The following is a 25,890-nucleotide window of genomic DNA, read 5'->3' on the forward strand; positions in this document are numbered from 1 at the left end:
GATAATGTACACTGTCCACTGTTGTGGAGATGTGGAAATGGAAACTATAGCACTGTACAAATGTGATAACCTGTGTTTTGTCTGCGATGGTGTCAAAAGATAAAGTGCAGTGGAATAGTAGTAAAGAGTGTGTTGGAGAGTTGGCTTAAGTGTGTTCAGCAGTATTGTATTGTGTAATTCTTGACCGTCAGTGAGAATCAGTAAAGACACATACACTATGTAAAATAGATTTTGTTTTTATGATTAAACCCTTCAAAGGCTGGTCTAGGATTGCGCCATATTGATTTTTCCCTAATTGCAATATTTTTTTCATTGTAAGGTATGGCAATAAACAGTTTAATTGTCTAGATCCATTTGCCTAAAAACAACAGAAACTTGAGTAGAGAAATTCCACCCTTTCGGTTAAAGGAGTATAGGGGAGCTGTAATAATATGCTCAGATGGTTGGTGGATTTTAAAATGATTCTGAAGGAATAAACAGAATGAAGTAAAAGTACATTTTCTTTACCAATTTACTAGGTCTTTTCTTGACTGTATGTCACCTTTTGCTGGTTGCTTTTGCTCTGCATTTTTACCATCTTCTGGCATCTTTTGGGGTTGATTGTTCGAAATATTCGAGTCCATAAATCCGAGTCTTTAAATCTGTAACTGTACTCATCAAATTATCATCATGAGGCTTATCATCAATAAATATTTTCTTCATATAAATTGATCAACCATAACATATATAAATGAATGAAGTGATATAGAATAAATGAATAAGATTGTGAATAACATTTAATCTTAATAAAATGGTACCTGCCAGGGGGGTGGGATATATTAGGCTGCAAGTGATGCAGTATGCAGTGGTTAGTGTCTAAAGAGGATAATAGAGGATAACTGGTGAACCAATGCAGGGTCATGGGTGCTCAAACCTCATTGATGGACGAGGGGAAGGAAGGCTAGCCAGTCTCTTCTGATCCCACAGAAGAGTTACTGCTGCACACAATTCAGAAAAGTTAATGCTGGCTTTGATAGAAATATGTCAGCACATACAGTGCATCACAGCTTGTTGTATATGTGGCTGCATGTCCACAGAATGGCCAGAGTGCCATGTTTGCTTTGTGTCACATGTCACGTACCTGGGGAAAAGATCCACCAGGATGAAGGAAGACAAGCCAGCATGTGTGATGTTCGGCAATGTCCTCTGCTGGGAAACCTTGGGTCCTGGCAGTCTTGTGGTTGTTTGATAGAGATCACCCATCTAAACATTGCAGGTCCAAGTACACCTGATCATGGCAACAGTATACCGTAATGGCAGTGGCCTCTAATACACCGTCACCCTGAAAAAATTGCCTTGACTTTGGTTGCTTGTTTTGGGTCATTGTCCATCTGCGTTTTGAAGTGTCATCCAATGGGTCTTAATTTGTCTCCCTAAGAAGGTGGTATGCTATGGGTCTTTGCTCATTTCTCTCTCTCATTCTGTCAGCAGTTTGCCATTTAATAAAAAAGGAAAGCATGAACAACTTTATCCTAGTCAGCAGAAGGAAGAATGAAGTGCTCTAAAATTTCTTTATAAATGGGTGCAGTGACATTGGTTTTCAAAAAACAACAGTGGACCAATACCAGCAGATGAAATTGCACCCCAAATCATCACAGACTGTGGAAACTTAACACTGGACCTTAAGCAACTTGGGCTATGAGCTTCTCCACCCTTCCTCCAGACACTAGGACCATGGTTTCCAAAGGAAATACAAAACTTGATCTCATCTGAAAAGAGGACTTTGGATCACCTGTCAACAGTCCAGTTCTTCTCCTTAGCCAGCTAAGATGCCTCTGATGTTGTCTGTGGTTCAGGAGTGGCTTAACAAGAGGAATACAACAACTGTAGCCAAATTCCTTGACGCGTCTGTGTGTGGAGGCTCTTGATGCCTTGACCCAGCCTCAGTCCATTCCTTGTGAAGTTCACCCAAATTATTTTCTCTGACATTCTAATTTATTGAGATGCACCTGTATGTGGAGTCATATAAGGTTGTGTATAAGTGCTGTTACTATAGAAACAGTTGTTATTGTTACAGATAAAACAAATTAAACCAACAACTAACTAAAGAGAGGGAAATTGTAAAATGTACAAAACAGCAGTAGATGACACACCCATTGTGAGGGCTGTGAAGTAAAACCAAAATGACAGTCACTGACATAACCAACAACATCCACAGGAAAGGATTGAAGGCATCACTATCCACCACTGAAAGATGACCTCAGAAATATAGAGGCCATACCTCAAGATAAAAACCACTCCTCAGCAGATTAGAATGTGCAAAGAAATACAGAGATGAGCCATAAAAGTTCTGGAACCAGGATTAATCTCTGATACCAAAGTGATGGAAAGGAAAAGTATGAAGATCTGTTCATAATCCTAAACATTCAAGCTCCATGGTCAAGCACACTGGGAGGTAGCGTCATTGCTTGGGCTTGCACTGCTGGTTCTGGAAAAGACTCACTAATCTTTATCAATGATGTAACTCCTGATGGAAATATTCTGTTTGCTAATTGGGAGAGAAAAATGTCCAGTCTAATTTGGAGGTCAGAAATAAAAGAGTGCAAGTTTGGTGATGTCAGTGTGTTGCTATATTGAGGCATCTTTTTCCTCACCTAAAAATTGGGTGGTCTGTTGTACTCTCTCACTCGCTCATTTTCTACTGCTTATCCGAACTTCTCGGGTCACGGGGAGTCTGTTGTACATCTAAATACAAATATCTGCATGAAATAACTGAAATACTACTTATTGTTTTAAATAGGTTTTGATCTCAATCTAAATTGTCTTCAGTTTATAGGAAAAACTATATTATGGATGTAAGGGTGTCTTTCCTTTATTTCACTTCAGAGAAATGCTAATTAATAATAATTATTAATAATAATTAAACTTAACATTGGACTTATTAACCTTTCTCTATATGGACTTGTACTAATGCTGTGGTCAGTAATCTGCAGGCAAACTCAGTCAGTACATAGACCATTGTGTTGAAGAGGAATGTGTCGTTCCAGCTCTCTGTGTTTATCTAGTGTTGATAAGAGCCCCATACATCCTGTTAAAGGGAGGAGAAAGTGTCCAGAGTCTGAAAGGGCTGAGACTGTTGCATAAAAAAATCATGATTCCAGCACAGCACAGCTTTCACCTTCTTTGCAGTTTTATTTTGCTTGTTTTTGACTCTGGTTTAATTGGACGCTAACTCTTAAGGATGGTAGATTTTTTGTAAAGGGAAGAGTGAGCAGATTTAATAGTTAACAGAACTTCTTGTAAATGTTCCAGTCTGCTAATTGTCTATACACAGTTGGTATAATTTTTTGGAGATTTGCATCTGGACTACACACTTTAAAAGAAGCACTGTCTGATAAGGAATTTGACCCGAATTCTTGACTGTTTGTGTCTCCACACCATCGTACGAATTTGATAAGGAGTGATGGACACATTCCAGAGTTCTCCCAGCTCACATGGTATCTGATTTGATGTAGCGTTCCTCTATAAATGCTATTCTGTTTCTAGTACATAGGGTAGAACAATAGCAACAGCCACTGCATGGCTTGGAGAGAACCACTCTTTATATAGTGTATTTTGTCATTTTGACTATCGGGTTAAAAAGAACTTGTTTGCGATTTAAAAATCTATGACATGTTCTTTGCTATGAGGGAATTTAATTGTGACTTTAAGTGACTTTTTGTGGATGCCACCTTGTCTTAAGTTCTCATTTGCAGGGAATTCACATCTTCATTCTTCTGTCTGATCAATAATTATGCCTGGAGTTTAAAGCAAAATGTATAAGTGAAGCTTTAAGTAGAACCATTAGGCTTTGAAACTGGACATATTCACTGGATGGTGTGGATTAATGGATAAGATGAACGGTGGTTTGTCTGGACTCTACTCTGAAGCACAGTGTGCTGTGCGCAAGGTGCTGGTGTCTGCAGAGAATTTGCAGCTTACGCTGAGTTCGGACTTCAGTCTTGAGGAACACACTCTCCGCTGCCATAGCAGAGGATGTCTAGAGGCAGAAACCACAGGGTATTAAATCTCACAATGCATTTATGCCCTTTAGGCTACTTTCATTGTAAAGCTTTTGCAATGTTTATGGTACTGCTATGGATTTCTTTGCTTAATGTTTCTGTAAGATTTTTGTGATAAAATCGAACTGTTTTTAATAATAGATCCAACAGTGCTTTATTAATTTTTATTATAATACATGACATGAGTAAGGAGGTTGCATTAATTGCTTACTTAATTGGGGAACCACAATGTCTTGTATACAAATGAAAGCACCAGAGCCTATTCATGCAAGCTGTGCAGAATTTAACACAGTGTTTATGACATTCACTTGATTTATGTTCTCGGATTCAGCATTCAGTCATGGCTAAATGTCAGAGGGAGTTGTGGGATTAACCAATAAAAATGTATCCTATGACTAGTATCTTAGGTTAATAACAAAATTTCCTCGTGATCTGTTCAAAATATAGGTTTATTTGTCATTTTTGAAAATGTTCGACTAGTGCAGCATATTATAATCAGCAGAGAATATGCTTGAACAGCTTTAGTTCTCACATGTCAGCCTGTTATTCTGGCCAAATATTAACACAGCTTTGCATTTGCTTGCCTCACTGTAAGTAATCCAATGCTTTTTATTTTACTGGACTGGAGCTGCAGTTCAGACCACGATTGTGAACGGTCCTCGTGAATAAAGGTCTATCTAGTCCACCAAATGAGTTTTTATTTTCTGTGATCCTAAAGCAATGTAATTGAAGTGAACGCATGTTATTCCACTAGATGGCAATATAGACATTGGCTTTGATGCCATAACCATGTCCCTTTCCAAATGAGCTATGTTAGTGGGTCTCACTGTGACCATTTATTTTTTCACCTTATGCCAACTTGAAAATATACTGCAAGTCAATTTGTAGTTAATTTCTAACAATTTAGTAAAATAGGTTAGATGTACTGCAGGCTGACCCTGTTGCCTTTTTTTATTATTTATTTAAAGTATAATCAATTACTAGGATTTTTTAATAATTAAAAGGAAATTAATACTCAAAGCTTGCATCATGCACTACTGATTAAGCAAGCCTTTCTTTTCGATGTTGCATGTCATGTTAAATGTCGTATGGCATCTGACTATGCTGGGAATTATCCTATTTTTTTTTAATTGCATTTAGCAATCAGATACAGATGAAAGGGATGAGGGAAAAGACTGGGAGAGTATGCACCTCAGATAAATGAATCTAATCTTTCTAATTTTTTCTTTCTAAATTGATTGTACACTTGTGTAACATTCTGCTCTCTCCAAGATTGACTGGTTATTATATATTTATTTAATAATTCGTTTAAAAAAAAAATTGAGAAATGGCTGCAGTTTGCATGGGGCACTGTGTCAGCATGGCTGTGTCTGTTGGGTCCTGCAGCATGTAGTCTGCTTGATTAAATCCAAGCCTGAAGCGAATCAGCTGTGTCTGATGAATCAGAGCTGGGCGAATCAGTGTGAAATGAATCTGTCTATGAAAGGAAGTGTGTGAGAGCATTTGTTTTGTGTCAGAATGAATTTCAGTGCAAGACTGAATCATGGTGAATTGAATCTGTTGCAGGAATGAGGACCTAAAGGAGATGCTGGAGAGCAGCAAGGAGTCTCACAAACTGGAGGCCATGAAGAGGGTGGTGGGGGTAAGTAAGATAAATAAAAGAACATAATGAAAAGTGACATTATGTAAGTTTTTCTATGTAACTTGCACATTTATTTCTGTGTGTATGGTGGCAAGAAACCTTTGTGATAACAGACTAAGTGGTTTATTTAAATGGCAATAAGCTATTATCATTAAAATTGCAAATGTGTTTTAAATTAACTATCAGATTATCCATATTACATGCTGGCGTTCCATATTTCTGGAGAGATTTTGCCTTTCCAGATTTGTGTGTCTGTGTATATATAACGATTGCCTTTTTTTTCTTTAGCTAATAGCAAAGGGGAAAAATGCATCAGAACTGTTCCCTGCTGTAGTGAAAAATGTTGCAAGCAAGAACCTTGAGGTAAGAGCAGCACTAAATATCTTCCGATATCTGTCATGAATACGTCTTTGTATATCGTGTCACAATTAACAAACTGTTAATATATAATCTTCCTTGAAACTTACCCGTGTAATAATTTTAGCATCGGTCAAAGTATGTTGACCCATGTCTAAGGACTGAAAACGCTGCCCTATAAGGAATTGCATTAAGGAAAGGGAGAACCCAGAGAGAAACAAAATAAAAGGAGCATTTAGTTATTTGAAGGCTGGAGATTTGGTAGACATTTTATTTTCACATTCTTCTTGCTAGCTGTGTGCTGAACTCTGCACTACTATCGCCTGTATACAGATACACCAACAAGTATGTAGACAGTAGGACGTGCATAAAAATACCCACACACACACACATTAGGCACCCATAGATGCTGCAACTACAGCAATTGATCCTCAACAACTTACACATGTCCATTAAGGGATTTGATTCTCCCCTGACCTTGTGTGCATGCGCTCATGTCGTTCTGTCTTTTTTTTTTAAACAATCCTAAACTCATACCTTCACTTGAGTAGTCACAAGTGATGATTGAGCATGTAAAAACAAATGTATGAACAAACTTGATTAAATATATTTTAACGCAGTGCAAACATCATGTAAAGCAATGTAATGCTGTGGTCTTCTACCAGTAAACAATTGTCAGGTCCAAACAGTCTCATTAGCTTTGTTAAAAGCTTTTATAGTCAGACAGGCATCATGTTCTGCTTTAGAATGTCACAGTACATGTAGGAATCCATGTTTCTCTCAATGAAGCGCAGCTCCCCAGTACCAGCAGCACTCATGCAGACCATGATGCTACCACCACTATGCTTGACTGTAGGCAAGACACAATTTTCTTGGTACTCCTATACAAGCAGCACACTGACTTAAATATATCCAAATTATATTTCCATAGCATCGTCCCTTGAGAAGATGTACTAAAATGGTTGTTAAATTGTGAGAGGTGTACTAACTTTTGTGAGATCCTGTAGTGTAGTCTGTGGTCACAGTCTCATGTCTTGCACTGTGTTTTGTTTTAAGGTTGCTTTAACTTGATTGTGTATATATGCTTTGGCACACTTTGAGAGTGTAATTTTTCAGCTGGAACAGGATGAGAGGTCACTCATGCTGTTGCACCTAATAATATTTTATATTTGCATGCAGTAATTTCATGTCTCAAGTAGTTCAATAAGTGCCGAGCTCAGTGTTATAGAAAATCAGTTCCGTCTTACAATCAGCATACACAATAGTTCAGATATTTCTTAAAGGGCACATTTGTGAAATGAGGCAGATATATTTTATTAATAATTTTATTATTATTAACAATTTGCGTATATCTGTGTGTCTTTCAGCTGAAAAAGCTGGTTTACGTGTACTTGGTCAGGTATGCAGAGGAACAGCAGGATCTTGCCCTCCTATCCATCAGCACCTTCCAGCGTGCTCTCAAGGTAAAGCCCTCTGGTTTTTATTCCCACATTCCCAGAATGGTTTAAGGCTGAGCAATTCAGTTAGATTTGCAATTTTGTTACTTAAACTGTCTGTGTGTGTGTGTCTGTGTGTGTGTGTCTGTGTGTGTATACAGGATCCAAACCAGTTGATTAGGGCCAGTGCCCTACGGGTTCTCTCCAGTATTCGTGTGCCAATCATTGTGCCCATTATGATGTTGGCCATCAAAGAGGCTGCCTCTGACCTTTCACCTTATGTCAGGAAAACAGCTGCTCATGCCATACAGAAGCTGTACAGGTACACACACCCCTGCATATGCACACAGACATGCATATCCCTTGTAGTAAAAATAAAAATAAATGTGTAGTATTAAGTTACTAGCATAACTTTTTTTAGTTAAGAGTTAACAAAAAAGTAATCCTGATTTTTAGATTTTAGATGCAACATCATTTTTATTATTAAATCTTTATTATTAAATAACTATAAATGAATAAGAACACACAGAAGTTTATAAGTTTAGATGAATAATAGCCAGGCATAAATGTCTGTAATGTGTGTTGTGTGGTGTCTTTAAAGTTTGTATTATGAGAATTAATGTGACATTTTACCATGTGTCACGTTTTTAAGTACTTGTACATCAGCAGTCTCACTTTGTATCACTTTCCTTTTCTTTCCTTTTCTGGTCTCTGTATGAACATTTGTGCATGCTTCAACCCAAATAAATGTGTTTTTTTTTACGTTAGTACAACCAGAATACCTTTTTCTGTTGTTGTTTGCTCTCAGTCTGGATCCTGACCAGAAGGAGCACCTGATTGAAGTGATTGAGAAACTACTAAAAGACAAAAGCACGGTCAGTTTGACAGTTTAATCACTCGAAGCAAATAAAAAGTGATTTAATATAAACATTAGGTTCATGTATGGTAACTAAGATGGTATTTCACGTTGGCAAAATTGGGGTGGCAAAAGCTATTATAAAAGCCAGTAGATTTTATAGGTTCATTTAAATGTGTCTAGAAGAGCATTAATTTAATATTGCCAGATGCCTTTATTTGTCTTTAAGCCTATGACAAACAAGACATTAATTTTTCTATTTTTAAAGCATCTGGCGATCTTTTGAACATGCAAACAAATAGTCTTTATATGTGTAAAGCAACATGTATTCAAGAAACGGAATGTAAAAGATTTTGTAGGAGCAATGGAATAAACAGATTCGAATCTTGGCATGAGAGACAGATTGAAATGGGAAATAAGTTTCATTCTTATAATTCTTGATTCAACAATGGGATCATATGCAGTTCAAATATGGAGCTAGAGACGTGAATTATTATTAAAGAGATAAGAACCAAAAATAAAGGTTGGATTATCCACAAAACACTTCATGAATGAATATTTTAAACATGGCAAAACCTTTATAATATAAAGAGACAAACCTAAAACATTCTTGTCCATGAATGGTCATCTTTGTACTGTTCTTTGGACCATGAACCAGGGTGTATGTTTTAAATGTTAAGTAAGAACTGGAATTGGGTCAGGGTTGTTGTTCAATGTTGATTTTAGTTGAGCAAAAGTAAGATGTCTCATGTTTCATATACTGTGCACACATTTCTCAAGCCTAATTCATAATAAAATATTGTGTAATATCTCTTAGTTTGTGATGTCATTTGTGTAGCAAAGCGTAACAGCTGATAAACAGGAATGATTTTCTTTGTGTTGTAGCTGGTAGCAGGGAACGTGGTGATGGCATTTGAAGAAGTGTGTCCAGAGCGGATTGATCTGATCCATAAGAATTACCGGAAGCTGTGCAACCTTCTGATTGATGTGGAGGAATGGGGACAGGTGGTGATCATCAACATGCTCACGCGCTACGCCCGCACCCAGTTCATCAGCCCATGGACAGAGGTGCTATTAAATTTGATTACTCTGATAATTGCCTTTACTTTTATTATGTGATTATGACATGGATTATGCTCTACTTGTAAAACTTGTTCTGGTCCACTAATTTGATTGGACAAATGGTGTTCAACAGAGCTGATCATTTTATCTATCTATCTATCTATCTATCTATCTATCTATCTATCTATCTATCTATCTATCTATCTATCTATCTATCTATCTATCTATCTATCTATCTATCTATCTATCTATCTATCTATCTATCTATCTATCTATCTATCTATCTATCTATCTATCTATCTATCTATCTATCTATCTATCTATCTATCTATCTATCTATCTATCTATCTATCTATCTATCTAAAAGCACTGGTATGTTTCACTGTTTGTATCACACTGCTTATCTGTGTTCAGTACACAAATGTTTAGTACCCTTACTATGGGCTGTCTTAGGCCATCCTGCTTTAAAAAAACAGCGTCAACGGCCTGTGTGGACAAAGTCAAATGTAAATGATGGTAGTTTAATACAATATGCATCACATCTGGCATTTATTTTTCTTGCCATCATGTACATACATGTTTTGTTCTCTGGTAATCAATCTGTTCTGTTGTATGTTCACACATCTGTAGGACTGTGGTTTTGATGAAAACTGTGAAAAGGCATTCTATGATTCGGATGAAGAGAAGAGAGATGGTGTGACGCAGAGAAAGTCATACGTGATGGATCCAGATCACAGATTACTGTTACGCAATATCAAACCTTTACTGCAGAGCAGAAATACTGCTGTAAGTACACATGCACACAAACATATCTTGTATAACCTTTGTGTAAGGGTTCATTTCAGATATAAAAATCAACAATAGTCTAAATCTAAAAATGATATGGCCCATCCATGATTTATACAGTATTGCATTTTATATATATAAAATATAAAATGTAGTACTGTATAAGCAATCGTATATAGTATGTATTGCGGTTTCTGAGTCTTTCAATTTTACTATCACACCATTGGATGGATCAGGTCTAAATGTGTCTTACAGAGTTAGTGTTGACTGAAACATTTGCTAAAATTGAAGAACATGTGGGAGTTTGCATGTTCTCCCCATGCCTCGGGGGTTTCCTCCGGGTACTCCGGTTTCCTCCCCCGGTCCAAAGACATGCATGGTAGGTTGATTGTCATCTCTGGAATATTGTCCTGAGAGTGTGTGTGTGCCCTGAGAGTGTGTGTGTGCCCCGAGAGTGTGTGTGTGCCCCGAGAGTGTGTGTGTGCCCCGAGAGTGTGTGTGTGCCCTGAGAGTGTGTGTGTGCCCTGAGAGTGTGTGTGTGCCCTGAGAGTGTGTGTGTGCCCTGAGTGTGTGTGTGTGCCCTGAGAGTGTGTGTGTGCCCTGAGTTGGCACTTCGTCCGGGGTGTATCCTGCCTTGATGCCTGATGATGCCTGAGATAGGCACAGGCTCCCCGTGACCCGAGAAGTTCGGATAAGCGTTAGACAATGAGTGAGAGTGAGTGAAGAACATGTGACGGGTGTGATGTGATGCAAAAACCCTTGATGATCAAAATCCCCCCCTCTCTCTTTTGGTCTCTCCCTCTCCCTCTCTCTCTCTCTCTCTCTCTCTCTCTCTCTCTCTCTCTCTCTCTCTCTCTCTCTCTCTCTCTCTCTCCCCTCCCCCCCAAACACGCACACGTTTTAGGTGGTAATGGCTGTGGCACAGCTGTACTGGCACGTGGCCCCTAAACATGAACTAAACATCATCAGCAAATCTCTGGTACGATTACTGAGGAGCCACAGGTATAGACACAAACATATACTCACTCTGCCATATTACTCTTCAAAATATCTCTCCCTCACTCTTATATATTCTTTCAGGGAGGTTCAGTATATAGTGCTGCAAAATATTGCCACTATGTCCATCCAGAAAAAGGTACAGCATTTAAATTTTATTTCAATGTTGTTTTTAATAAATGCATTCATGTTGTTAGGCCACTTGCTTTGGTGATGGTGTTGAAATGTGTGCTTTAAATGCATATAAATTGAAATTAAAGTGGGCATCTGTGTTTTGTTCTGAGTTGACGATGTGTGCAGATGCATATTAATAAGGTATTAATAACTGAAAGTATCTCTCAAATGTGTTTTGAAATGTATTCTGTGTGTTTAGGGCATGTTTGAGGTATTCTTGAAGAGTTTTTACGTAAGATCAACAGATCCTACACACATCAAAACACTGAAGGTAATTTATCTAAATAAAAAGTGTTTCATCATGCAATGTAACTTTCATTCTCAGTATTGCTACTTGTCTGAAAATGAATGTTCTCTGATCGCATTGATTGACTATTAATTGTTTTTTGATAGCTGGAAATACTAACTAATTTAGCCAATGAAGCCAACATCTCCACCATACTCCGTGAGCTGCAGGTACATTTCTTTTTTTTTTTTAAAATGTTAAAATGACATGGCCTGGTGATGTTCCGCTGTTTATACAAGAAAACTATCCAACTCTGTACATAACCAGTAAACCCACAAACACTTCATAAGTGTGTAGGATACAAAATGATGATAAAATGGATGCCGAATGATGAAAAGTGGAGCCGAGCAAGGTTTATGAAGCCCAGGTTCACAATGTCGCTTTCCTTGTTTGTTGGAGGGCAGTTGTTGTTGTAGGTCAAGTTAAGCATGAGGCAGGGGACTGGAGCTCAAAGGAGATTGGAGGAAATCCAAAGAGAATAAGGACTGTATCCAGTTATTCTATGAAGGTTCTAGGGGCCCAGGTTAGTGGTAGATGACAAAAATTAGATTAATGGGAGGTAACGGCTTGGACTTCAAAAGATGAGCTGGTGCAGGATGTGTGAAGCACCATTTTGTGGGCTGGATTGTGTTTGTATAATCACCCTGCTTGTTTCTTGTAGAGTGCAAGAGAGACAGAGTAGAGTGCACAGGACAGAGCTGCCAGTGTTGCTGAATTTTGTGTGTGTGTGTGTGTGTGTGTGTGTGTGTGTGTGTGTGTGTGTGTGTGTGTGTGTGTGTGTGTGTGTGTGTGTGTGTTTAGACGTATGTTAAGAGCCAGGACAAAGAGTTTGCAGCATCTACTATCCAGGCAATTGGAAGGTGTGCGACCAACATCTCTGAGATCACAGATACATGTCTCAATGGTCTCGTGCTATTGCTTTCTAGCCAAAATGGTAAAATACACACACACACACACACACACACACACACAAACACACAATACCTATTTCTCATGTCACGCATTCACAGTTAGTTACGGTATTCCTTAAAAACATACAAATATAAAAAAACTTAATCAGAAAAGATATGTTTTGGATCGACGTTATTTGAAAAATAATAGTGTTCTCTGTTATCTTTGTACATTTTTGGAATAGTTAATAAGTGTATTAATATTTAGGCCGTCTTCAATGCACACACTCCTCTACAGTCCTGCAGAAGAGGTGTAACAGTGTGTAGGAGTTGCCTTCAGGGTGCTGTATCATGGCTGAACCTGTGCTCTGACCCTAACTTTATAAGCAGGAATATGTGAAGAAAAGAATTTCACTGTGTTGTAATGTATATGTACCAAAAACAAAGGCTAGTTCTTCTGCCGCTGCTCCTTGCAGTCAGATTGCCTGCAGTTTGGGCTGCATAAGAAATGCATGTCCGAAATCACATAATACCTTCTAAGTACTTATGTATGTCTATAAGCTCTCCAAATTGTTTTTAAAAATGTTAAATAAAATAATTAATTTGTCAGAAGAAAAAAAATTCAAAAATGTAATTCACACTCAAAATTAAAATTGTCCCATACAGAGCATCAGTTATTCAGTTATTTACAGGTAGGTGGTGTTTATACAGTATTTTGACTTCTAGTGATGCTGGTTTTCTGGCAGGCAGGACTATGTTAAAGCTGATGTCAGGTCTACAGAAGTACTAATCAAAATGATCCTCCTTCTAATTTACTACGAAAGTACAAAAACTACTTCTTACTACCTGCTCTACCTGCTCACTCAGCTTCTTAGAGCACCATTCACAAATGCTCCATCAGGTTAAAATAGATAGTTTCATATACAACATTTTGTTTCCTAGTTTGCATGAATGAGAATCGGCAGATTAGCAGGATCTCTTTACAATGGAAATAATCATGATCTGCACAAGATTGTGTTCTGTACAGTTAAAAACAAAAATAAGGATGAGAGCAAATTAGCCACATTTTATTATACAATACATTTTATATCTGCACTTAACCACATTAGAACACAGAGCAAACAATTTCTGACAATGGTTTTTAGAAACGTACGAGTCTAAATGGTTTCCAGTTACCACTGTGTGATACAGTTAAATGCTTGGACAAGAAACATGGTTTAAATTAAGATGCAACATTTTTATATTAGCCTAAAAGGGAGAAATGGCAGTGCTCAAAATGTCCAAAATACACCAACACACCATATGATAACACCTGAGTTATGTGAAAATGAAAGTGTTTTTTATTCCTACAGAGTAAAACATTTGTATCTCTGAATTTAAAAGAGAAAGTTGAGGTGGTTTAAATACACCTGTTGGTTGGCTTTGTTTGAGCACTCACACACATCCCAGTGGACAGACATTTTTAAGGAATTCATTATGTTTAATTGAGTATCGGTACATTTAATAAAAAAGCATTGATGAAAACATCTGATTTTGCCTTTTTCAGAAACAGTCGTAGCAGAGAGTGTGGTGGTCATTAAGAAGCTGCTCCAGACGCAGCCCTTACAGCACAGCGACATCATCAAACACATGGCTAAGCTGTTTGACAGCATTACGGTGAGACCTCTGTAACATTTCTACACTTAAATAGATACACTCTTAAAACACACAACAAGGCTAAGCTGTGTTAAAAAAAAAAAAAAAGAAGTATAAATATTTTGTATCATTACAGTTTAATTCATTTAATCCTTAGTATTCTACGATTCCTGTTCAAGTCTGTTGGAGTATAAAAATTATAAAATGAAATATACAAAAACTAAAATAAAATCCAAACCAGAATTGAAATTTGAGAACATATGAGTGTTTTTTTGGCTGTAATGTGGCATTATTTATGTTTATATACTGAGTAAATTACCTATACAATGTATTTATTCTGTGCTACATGTCTGTGCGTCATTTAAGCATATTGAGTCAAGAGACAGCTAGAAAACACGCAGCACCTGAAAATGCTTTTTTTCCTCTTGTACTACTTCAGATTTCCTTATATATTTATATGCTATATCATATGAATTATATTACTGTAGATATTAACCACAATCATCAGATTGGAATAATAATATACATACATGTACTGTACGTTTTGTGGTGTATCCTGTTGTTACTGTTACTTTTGTGGGGTATCTTATTTCATTCTGATCATAATGTAAAGACATATGAGATGATTTGTAGTAAATATACAAGCTTGTATCGTGATCTGTTTTTGTGTTTAGGTGCCTATGGCAAGGGCAAGTATTCTGTGGCTCACTGGTGAATATTGTGAGCATGTGCCAAAAATCTCTCCTGACCTTCTAAGAAAAGTGGCCAAGACCTTCACTAGTGAAGAGGACATTGTTAAAATGCAAGCAGTTAACCTTGCAGCCAAACTATACCTCACCAACTCCAAACAGGTATCAAAAAATACACAAACCATTCCTCACAATGTTAAATTACATGATTTTTTTTTTAAATAATATATAAATTTCTTAAGCTTAGTCATCCAACGATGATGCTTTATGTTTGAAGTTTTTTTTCCCCCTAAAAAAAAACTAAAAAATCTCCTTAGTAACTGTAATGGAAAAAACGGGTGTAAAGTAATATTAACAGAGGCATAGCCATAGATTTTATACATACATTTAAAGTCTGTGGAAACCATTTAATCTTTAGAGGTTGAATGTAATTTTGAAAACAAACATACATGCGTATCTAAACTGTAGAGCATCATCTGTATTTGTTGAAATTTCAATATAACTTTTTTGCAATTAAATAAAGGAAAAAAATTCAGATATCTGTTTATATATTTTTTTATATATTTTATTTATTACTCTTTTATTTACTCTTTTTGATCTATTTATTAATTATTAACAGATATTTTATTCTCTCTAACTCCAGACTAAGCTGTTGGTACAGTACATTCTAAACCTGGGAAAGTATGATCAGAACTACGACATCAGAGATCGTACACGTTTTATTCGGCAGCTTATAGTTCCCAATGAGAAAAGTGGTGCTTTGAGCAAATATGCACGGCGAATTCTGCTGGCACCTAAACCTGCCCCTGTGCTGCAGTCTGCCTTTAAAGGTACACTCTTTCTCCTCTTTCTCATTCTCTCCATTGGCATGTCTTCTTTTTTAGTTACGTTCTATAAAAAAATCTACCTGTTAAGAAGATTTACAGCATTTGGGTTGGTATGTTTTTGAGTTCATATGTAAAAAACAGAGCAACACTTATTGGTCGTGCAATGTAGATTAGAACGTGAGCATATAGTCGATTTATGCAAGTCTTCAAAGGGGAAAAAAAGAAAGTTTTGGTGTCCCTTTCAGGTCCTAGGTATATACAGTATGGTCTGTGAGAGTTATTTTAGCTGCCTGGAACAATATATTGAAGTGAATCAAGAATACATGCTTCTTGTTGTGTAAACTATCAGCTTTAAGTATTCACATCAAAATTGGGTGGATCTTTATATGAAATACAGCACTTTTTATACACACCACCCCAGCCTTTATTTAAGTGACAAAATTGTACAAACGAACATGATCATAAATTGACGGTCATAAACAATACTGTTTGAAGTCTGGAATCTACAGACCTCTCTCCTGGTGATGATGTGTTGGGCTTTTACTGAAAGTGTCTCCAGTTCCTGTTTGTTCTTGAGGTATTTTGTCTTCAGCAATCGAAATGCATGATCGTGGGGATTCAGAACTGTTATTGACTCGGCCACTGCAGAACATTTCACATTTTTCGTTCTTTGTTGATCTTTGTATCTTGCATAGTATGTTGTTTTAGAAACTCTAATTTGGCCTTCCCATTTATAATGGTTTGTTCTGATGAACGCTTCTCTTGATTGTTGACTTTGAAACTTTGACAGAGTTCTAGTAAACTGCTTTAAATGGATTTTCCTTCATCAGGGAAATAATTAATACATATTTATTAATACAGATTAATACATATTTTTAAAAAATCTCCTCAAATTAAAGCTAAAAATAGGATCTCTTTTATTTTGAGCTCATATTCATTATTTCATGTAGAATTTATAGACCTGAGTGTATGAGAGTGTATTTTTAGAGTTTGATAAGCTAAAATTACTCATATGTTATAGCTACTCATATGTTACAGCTAATTACTAGTCAGGATTTCTATGTTGATTTATTCAATGTCACACAGCTATCTGTGGTTTGCAGACAGACCCTTGATGAGTTTCTGGTCCAAAACTATGGCTGAAATTATCTTATTAATGTTTAATTACCATTAGCAGGAACCTGTAGGGAAAAGACTCTATTCCCCCTGAATTACTAAGTAATTAACTAATGTAACTGAGTGAGGATCATGTTTGAAGTTTCTTAAAGCCACCTGCCTGTCTGTGAAGCATTGCCTTTATCCTGACCAAAGAATTTGACACTTAGATATATTATGTAGCATCCTTTTCCCGAATGGCAAATACATTTCCAAAAACGTAGCATACCTTTTCTTACCGAGTGTTTATGTGCAGGTGCTAATTCTGAGTCCTTCACTTCTTCATTTATTCTCTTATCCATTTTGCCAGCAATATGCTACAATAATTGCACTCTGTTTTCCTGAAATAAGCTTTGAATTGTAAAAATGATTCCTCACTTCTCTAAAGAGACATGATTACTCTATCCTGTCAGTTTAAACTTGGCTCTCCGGGCTGCATCTAGGTTCTGCTTTTCATCCCTAATTGCTTTTCTGCAGTCATTGTAAGCGCCTTCTGGTCTCTTGGTTTAATTATCACCTTTACCGTCATCGAGCCATCAAATGGATGCACAGGGAAAGCATGCCCAAGTTGAATACGGGTATGCTCATTCCCTTTATTCAAGGGTACTTAAGATCTTGAAAGTGAAGGTGATTGGTGTCAGATCATTGCTTCCTTTCTTAGTCTGAACAGGCATCAGTTTTACTGGAGCTTTAGCAGCAGACACTTGTCTTGCATCTTGTGGTATATAATGACACACTAGTTATTCTCATCCAGTATCATGTATGTGTGGCTTTTAGCAGCCATTAGGTGGCAGTGTTGTTGTTCTCCTGCGTGTTTGACTTTTTGAATGGAAAGAGAAGGTTAGACAAGAGGGAGCTATTGAGGGGGCATATTCAGATGAGCTGTTTTTAGTTGTGTTGGTTACGTATCCACCAAATTCACAGTGCACATTTTCAATAACTTAAAGGTGTTCTATGTTGATCACAATAGATCTAATTAGTAATTTTTATTTACTGTTTACTGAATGTAATAGCACTACTCAAAAATTGCACCATTGCAGAATCAAGCATTAGCACATACCATGCTCTTTCTAACTCTCTGCTTCTGCTATCACTACTATCCTGCTTATATTTATGTGACTGTTGCTATGGTCTTGACTTATCTCAGAAGAGATACTGTAGAGACAGAGCTTGTTGGTTATGGCTTCTGAAGCTAATATTAGCTCTAAGGTCACTAAGAAATGCCTCTACTATTCTTCACTGTCTAGCATGTGTTTTATTTAAGTTTCATACTCATTCTAGGGGTTCATACTCATGCTGTGGGTGGACACTAGAAGAGAACACTCAGATAAAGGTGATCAGTCAGACCAACTTTGGTCAATATTAAATCCACAAAGGTGAGAGAGAGAGAGAGTGCTGTGGTTACAATAAACAATATTCAGGCCATTTGGTTTTGCCCTTCCATTTCTATCATTCTGGTACAAGTTAATCTGGGTTTCCTTTGTTTAAAGAATCTTTCTTGAGTGTTGGTGGTCAGGGACATGTCTCATCTATCCTTAGTCTTGACACTTGGTGCACACTGCTGCTCGAAATGGCTCCAGTGTACAGCCTTGAGAACCATACAACTGTTGATAGAACTATTTGGAGACTGTTGTGCTGTCTTTGAACTGCTGTTGCAGCGGTTGCTTTTGTGCTCGGGTCTTCATCAGTAAACATTTAAATTCCTTATACCTTTGAATATCAACCAAAGGCAATTTCTAACTCTCTCTGTCTCTCTCTCTCTGGTAGGTCTGATTCACTTGCATTGACAGCTCCTTAAACCACATATTTAGAGTTTATACCTGAAAGCAGATGGCTACAGAAAGCAGATTCACTAGGAATTCCCAGACATTTTACCTTATTAATTTGCCATGAAATAAGAATACAGGCTGCATCTGGCCATGACTCATCAATCAGTTGTCCAATTATTTTTAAGCCTGTGGAAAATGTAGAGAATACATTTTTACTATGTGAAAATGACTGTAATTTCTAAATGGTTAATATCGGATTTATTAATCTGTTTGAATTACAGATGAAAGTCTACATTTCCTTTGCATCTGGATTACTTTAATTCAAATCCAGAGGCAAAATTACTGAGGTGTATTGAAAAGCGTGTCAATGTTTAAATTCTTCTGCACCCGACTATGAACAGGGACCTACTGTAGAAATAGTGCCTTGTCTTGAATATTAGACAATTAATATATTAAAAATTTACTTTCTTTGTCTTAAATATTTTAAAATTCTAAAACTTTTTTTTATTTACCATTTGTTCAAGAAATTTGAACTGCAGTGATTTGGGCCTATATTCACTCTGTAACTCAATCTGAACCATTTATGCTGGAATTGTAATGTTGTGTTGGCTCCTTTTTGGTTGCTTCTTTCAAATATAAAAATCGACCGTCATACAGACTGTGGATTAATGTATCTATTCCATTTTTCCTTTTTAAATGGTTTCTTTTTTCCTCTGTATCCTCTTTCTGTGACTAGCAGTCAGAGCATCTCATTTTCTCTGCACTGATGGCCGATTTCTGTAGGTCAGAGAGGTCAACAGCCTCTCGCCTTGCTGTGATTAAACACATAAATTCCTGCACTAATATGGATTCTTCACATGTAGTCAGTCACAGGGAGAGTTCTTCTAGATCCACACTGCAAGTTTTAAGTAATCTACACAGTGAGGTGGGACAGTGGGATTGTATTAATTAGAGTTAAATCAAGGACACAGCTGACCGGGTCTGGCAATTTAAGCATGTATATGGTTAGCTACAGGTTATTACTTTATTAATGAAAGCGATTAGATTTACATTACAGTGAATGAAATTAAAGTGCACTATGTTACATTTGAATAAATATAGTGCAGTCATTACAGCCGATTGAATATTTAACTCAGTCTTTTTATTCTGATGCAGGTCCAACATGAATGTTGACCTGCAGGCAGTAAATTCAGTGATTCTATTGTAATATGTATATAGAAACTACATATGTTTCTGGTGTAAATAATACAAGAACAAATAATAAAGCTAATAAACCTAACCTTTATTTCCATAAGAAGTCATTTTTGAAGTAATAGCCCAGCTAAACTAACCCAAAATGGGATTAAGGTTGGAACCTTGTGATGGCAATTACAGTACTTAAACACTTTAATGTATTCAAGGTTTGTATTTAATGCATAATACCATTCTCTCTGATGATGGATGTTTAAACGATCAGTTGTTTGGAAATTATTTCTAAGGAGGAGCCGGACTCAAAGAAAGTCCATAATTCTTGTGTAGTCGTTTTCTTAGATTTTTCCACTGTATAATGAATGTTAGTGTATGTTAACTTTCATATGTAATATAGTAAATTAGTAATATAGTAAATTAAAGCTGAAATCAAGTGTTTTTAAAATTAACCTTTGCATTGAATCTGTGTTGCTTGTCTCTAAGAAACCTTTAACAATTCTGAGTAGACCTCTCCAATCTCTTTATTTTTATTTACTATTTTATTTCTTGTCTCTTTTACTTAGATCGGGATCGTTTTCAACTCGGCACACTGTCCCACACTCTGAACTCTAAAGCCACAGGCTATCTGGAGCTATCTGATTGGCCAGCTGTTGCTCCAGACCAGTCTGTCAGAAATGTGGAGGTGGTGGAAGCGGTAACAACCATTTCACTAAATGTTTTTTGTTAAATGACCAATGAATCATTTTCTTGTGCCTTTCTTAAAAGAGAATTCACTATATTTTTTGTGGGTTTTTTCTATATGGTACAAAATGTACAATTGTACATGTGTAAGATTTTGTTGCAATATGTAATTCTACTGAAGAAAAAAAAAATCTTTGTTTCTGTAAGGTGAATGAATGGGCTCCATCTGTCAGCAAAGCCAAACCTGCTACATCAGATGGCCAGTTCTACTCAGACTCTGGAGAGGAAGATAAGGATGAGGAGGAAGGTTCAGATAGCAGCAGTGAGGACAGCAGTAGCAGCAGTGAAGGTTGGTTTAGTGTTTGTGTTTTTTGATTTTGTAAAGCATGGAGGCATAGTAAATTTAAATTGTTTGTACTGTGTGTGTGTGTGTGTGTGTGTGTGTGTGTGTGTGTGTGTGTGTGTGTGTGTGTGTGTGTGTGTGTGTGTGTGTATAGAGTCAAGCAGCAGCACAGAGAGTGAGGAGAATTCTGAAAGCAGCAGTGAATCTGAAGAAAGCTCCAGCGAGTCAGAGAAGAACAGCAACTTGGGTTCTGACAAGAAAAAAAGGAAAACTCAGAAAAACAAAGAACTTCAGCAGAGCACAAAACCCAGTAAAGACAGGTACCAGTACAACCTTTACAGTAGATCCTCATACTTGGTTGGTAGAATACTAAGGATATAATGGTAAGATCTGTCTAATAGTAAGGTAGTATAGTATGAAAAATTGAACACCATTGTTTTCTTTTGTTTGATTTATTTTTTTAAATAAGAGAAGTTTATGCAGAAGTAAGTCTTTAATCTTTGAAGACAGGTAGTGACTAAGCCGTTGAGACTAGTGGAAGTTCATTCCATTACCTGATTGCCAGAACAGAGAAGAACCTTCTCACATGAGGAAGGCTCAATAGATGTGCAGCTTGATTTGGATCAGTTGCAAAGGCTGAATGGCGTATTTATGCCAAAAGAATGCATCTCCTGGGATGAACAGCCGTTTACTTTTTCAATCTCATCAAAATAAGGAGGAAAAGGAGTCAGGGTTTGATGGGCTGACAAACAAATCCATGTCTGTTGTGTGTTTTAGTGACTCAGATCAAAACAACAAGCATTTGGATAAAGCTAGTGTGGGAAGCGAGCCAAGCAGTTCGGAGGACACTTTATCTAGCTCAGAGTCTGACTCTGATTCCGACTCCCCAACTAATCAGAAATCAAAAAGCAAATCCAAACCAGCCAAGAAGGTAAGAAGGGTGGGATATGTGGATTTGGTGAGACAGTATATTATATTTGCACTTTGTGGCAAAATAGAGCCTTTCTTTCTAAAATATTTTTCTAATGTAGATCCATTTCACATTTTATTTCTTAGTTGGAAGAGCAACCTAAGAAAGCAAAAGAGGTTTCTCTCTTGGATCTGGATGACTGTAAGTTTCCTGGAGAACTTGAGTAAAATTTTATCTCTTTATACACAGACTGGATCAGAGACCCAGCAGCGCAGAGAACTCATGATCCTGTAGCATCTCCCACAGCAGATCTCAAGGCACACATTCACAGACTTTAAATATATAACGCGTATATCGGATTAGCATACTAAACTGACCCCTTCTAAAGATTTCTAAGATCAAGTAGCAAGCAGCTAGAGAGTTTTTTGGATGGAGGGACGGATGCATTATGAAAGTGTGTTACAAACACAATCCAAACCTTTTCCAGAACCTTCAACATAACTGTCTGAATCCTGTGTACTCATGCAGGTTTCTAACTTCCAGAGATATTTCAAACACAGGGATGTACTCCAAACCCCCAGAGATTTCTAGCACTGCCTCCCAAAAGTTTTTTTTTTTTTTTTACTGTGCTGAGTAATTCCTTGCAACAGAGGAAAAGTCAGTAGAATTAAGCACAGGTGTGTGATTCCAGCCCCAAAAGCTCTTCAGCTCTGATCTCCATTCATAAAACAGCTTTTTCTTTTTTTCCTTTTTTTTAATGGGGCTAATAATTATGGATGACTCTTTATTTATTTGCATTTTTATATATTTATGAACATTTGTATTTTTTTCTTTCCAGTTTCAACTACTGTAGTTACCACACCCAAAAGCTCCATCCTCTCCCCACATCTTTTGTCTGACCTTCAAGGACTTTCACTATCTGCCTCTTCCACCCCAGCCATACAGGTTTGTTCATATTTATAGTTCATATGTTTCTCTCTCTCTCTCTCTCTCTCTCTCTCTCTCTCTCTCTCTCTCTCTCTCTCTCTCTCTCTCTGTGCGTGTGTGTGTGCGTGTGTGTGTGCGTGTGTGTGTGCGTGTGTGTGTGCGTGTGTGTGTGCGTGTGTGTGTGCGTGTGTGTGTGCGTGTGTGTGTGCGTGTGTGTGTGCGTGTGTGTGTGCGTGTGTGTGTGCGTGTGTGTGTGCGTGTGTGTGTGTGCGTGTGTGTGTGTGCGTGTGTGTGTGTGTGTGTGTGTGTGTGTGTGTGTGTGTGTGTGTGTGTGTGTGTGTGTGTGTGTGTGTGTGTGTGTGTGTGTTTACTTTTTGAGTGTGACAGTGGATTCCTCCCATGAGGAAAAGTGCCTGAGAGAAAGCGTAACTGTTTTTCTGGAAGGGAAAATGTCTCTGAAAGGAATCAAGTCAAATTATGTCTCAATTTTCTGCCTTTTTCTTTTTTGGATTAACAAAAATTAAGCCTGAGATAAAATAATCTGTATAGCTTCTGCTTTGTTCTACACACAGAGCATGCTTTCTCTTATCAGTCTGTTTACTGAATTTGAATTAGATTGAAATTGATTTTTCTCTATTTGGTCGGATTCTGTTTCATGCTGCACAACATTAAGCAAACCAAAAAACAAAAGTATTTGCCCCCACCACCGCCACTCCCACCATTTGAGTGACATGCAGAAAGGGTTGGGGATAGAAACATTTTTTTTCCCCCCAACATATTTTTTTCAATCATTTGTGACAAGTGTAACCATGGAAAATGTAAACAAACCCTTTGCATTCATATATAAATATCAGTAGACATTCAAAAATGTCATGGAAACAGACAGCCGGTGAGTGTTAAGCTTCTGAATGAACTCAACGTCTTCTAACTCCTATGATACTCATACGATGTCAAACTTTAACAAGCCTTAACAGTCCAAAGGTTTTTTTCCCAGCTGTTACTTTACATGTCATTCACATGGGAACATATTTACACTATGTATAAACATTGTATTAGTCATTTTTCCCATTATCAAACAGTACCTGAACTAAGCCTTAGTTACATTTGGACGTTTATTGCTCAATTTCCAAATGCCGTTTTTGAGGAGGGAATGTATATGATTGTGTACTGTTGCTGCACTATATACCGTTTGGTCCTTATGTACCTAAGAACACCCATATTTGGGCCAGATGTCTCAGCTGTCTATTCTAGAATCCCTACTGAAAAATCCCCTCTCTGTCTTTGTTCATCCCTCCATTATCCCCGGGGTAGCAGGGTTGCCTGGGTTACCATGGGATTGCCAGCAGTGGGGATAGGGGGGTGATATAGGCTAGTCCACAGCTGCTTGATTGACAGACTCATCAGGACTGCTGTGCTGCTATAGGCTGTTAGACACAGATCATTAGAATACTCCCCATGAGGCTAGGCTGCAGTCTAATCAGAGCTGGAATAAAGGGCGAAATGGAGAAGAGAATGAACCGGCTGATTTCAAGTCAATGCTATGCATAAATACATTACAGGCCTTTAGATTCTCAGTCACAGTGGATAAACCTAATCTTTGTCACACAAACACACACATACTCGTTCATCCATGCCTAAAAGGAAACCTATGCAGAAAGTCTTGTGTAATTCGTATTCATTTACAAAATTAGTTCAGCAATTTACCAGCAATTAAACACTTACGGGTATGTGGTTATAGGTAAATAAGTGTTGGGTCACCTGAGATGAAGTGGAAAGTCTTTACCATCTCTAAACTAATTATGAATCTAGAATAGAAAAGCCAGGAGTGTTATGACTATATATAGGAGTATATAGTCTCGCATCACAGACATTTCCGAAGGATCTTTTATTTATTAAAGTATGGCAATATACGTTTCCCTATTCTAGTAAACATTTTACACAAATGTCATCTTATGTAAACCTTCACCATATCAACAATAACGCGCATCTGTCAAAATTGAGCATCCACTGTACAAGTTACTGAACAAGCATGTTACCATAGAAATGACCTATAATAAACCATTGATTTTTATTATGATTTCTTTTGGAGCCATGCATTAAGTAAATTAATGAACGCAAGGCTTGAAAATTAATCAGAACTCAACAATGCTATGGTATAAAAAATGAAGAAGTATAATTGTATGATTATCATGTGTTGATATTTTCAGCCATATGCGTAACCAAGGAATATTTCAGTGTGCATGTGCATGTGCAAGTCCTCTCAGCAGTATTTTTTCTTCAGGTGGGGAGGGCACAGTGCATGGGAAGGGGTGCTGTGGGGTTGCAGATGAGGAAGGGTTGGGGTCAGGTGTGATGTCTGCCTTTTTCCCTAATAACATTTTGACATTGGGATTCATTCAAAAACACATCGTTTCTGATAGCATTTCATTCATAATTAAAGTGAGTGGGACAAGCATCAGCCTGGGGAAATTGAACTGTCGGAGGCAAGCACAAACCAACTACGCAAAACCTGCTGGTCGTTTGACCCCATCACGCTGAGAGGGACGTGTCATAATTTGTTCATTCGATACCCATCAACCAGTGCTGACCCTGCTGCATTTGTAGTGTGCCCAGTGTGAGCCTCATTATCGCTCAGAAGCATGGACAAAATATAAACCACACATGCATACAAATATAGCCTACAATGTACAGAGTCTGTGTTCTCAGAGAATACAAGCTTGCACTGGTGTTAATCTCATTCAAGTGATTAAATTTCACAGCAAAAAAATATTAATAGTCTGTCAAATGTCTCTTCTTAAAGCATGTTTCTGTCTTTTAACTGCTTATTGTAACTTATACAATTGAATTTTATTTTATTTGTTTATCACTTTTAACAATGGATATTATATTTATATTTATCCCTTATGAGCAAGCCAGGGGCAGAAACCTTGAGAGGAACCAGACTCCTAAGGAAACCCATTCTCATCTGGGTGACCACAAGAGTGTGTAATTTATAAATAATGCACTGATTGCATTCTATTTATCCTGTCCTAGCTTTTACCACACTAGGTGTAGATGAACTGCTGGTAATTATTTGATGTTTTGTTATTATCCAGCTCCAGCTCATTCACATTCCACTTGTATGAAAAAAACCCACAAGATTGAACTATAGTTTGAACCGTGCCATAAAACGATGAGAACAAAGTAATGAAAATGCTAAAATAAAGTGCTAAATTTAAATTTGGATTCATTTTTGAAGTAG

The 25,890-nt window shown here is 37.3% G+C and overlaps 1 protein-coding gene across 1 annotated transcript in view; it reads left to right on the forward strand.

Moving 5' to 3' along the window:
- ap3b1a (adaptor related protein complex 3 subunit beta 1a) overlaps positions 1-25,890 on the forward strand; it is a 47,841-nt gene that overhangs the window by 2,605 nt on the left and 19,346 nt on the right. Inside the window, exons 2-22 of the mRNA XM_027152899.2 lie at positions 5,607-5,682; positions 5,971-6,045; positions 7,407-7,502; positions 7,637-7,797; positions 8,284-8,350; positions 9,217-9,399; positions 10,024-10,179; positions 11,084-11,181; positions 11,260-11,314; positions 11,549-11,620; positions 11,743-11,805; positions 12,437-12,569; positions 14,072-14,181; positions 14,835-15,011; positions 15,493-15,679; positions 20,352-20,482; positions 20,677-20,818; positions 20,967-21,132; positions 21,590-21,743; positions 21,869-21,923; positions 22,561-22,667. Of these exons, the coding sequence (XP_027008700.2) occupies positions 5,607-5,682; positions 5,971-6,045; positions 7,407-7,502; positions 7,637-7,797; positions 8,284-8,350; positions 9,217-9,399; positions 10,024-10,179; positions 11,084-11,181; positions 11,260-11,314; positions 11,549-11,620; positions 11,743-11,805; positions 12,437-12,569; positions 14,072-14,181; positions 14,835-15,011; positions 15,493-15,679; positions 20,352-20,482; positions 20,677-20,818; positions 20,967-21,132; positions 21,590-21,743; positions 21,869-21,923; positions 22,561-22,667 (2,464 nt within the window). The remainder of the gene's footprint in view (positions 1-5,606; positions 5,683-5,970; positions 6,046-7,406; positions 7,503-7,636; positions 7,798-8,283; positions 8,351-9,216; positions 9,400-10,023; positions 10,180-11,083; positions 11,182-11,259; positions 11,315-11,548; positions 11,621-11,742; positions 11,806-12,436; positions 12,570-14,071; positions 14,182-14,834; positions 15,012-15,492; positions 15,680-20,351; positions 20,483-20,676; positions 20,819-20,966; positions 21,133-21,589; positions 21,744-21,868; positions 21,924-22,560; positions 22,668-25,890) is intronic.

This window comes from Tachysurus fulvidraco, chromosome 21 (genome assembly GCF_022655615.1).
Source record: "Tachysurus fulvidraco isolate hzauxx_2018 chromosome 21, HZAU_PFXX_2.0, whole genome shotgun sequence".
Lineage (NCBI taxonomy): Eukaryota > Metazoa > Chordata > Actinopteri > Siluriformes > Bagridae > Tachysurus > Tachysurus fulvidraco.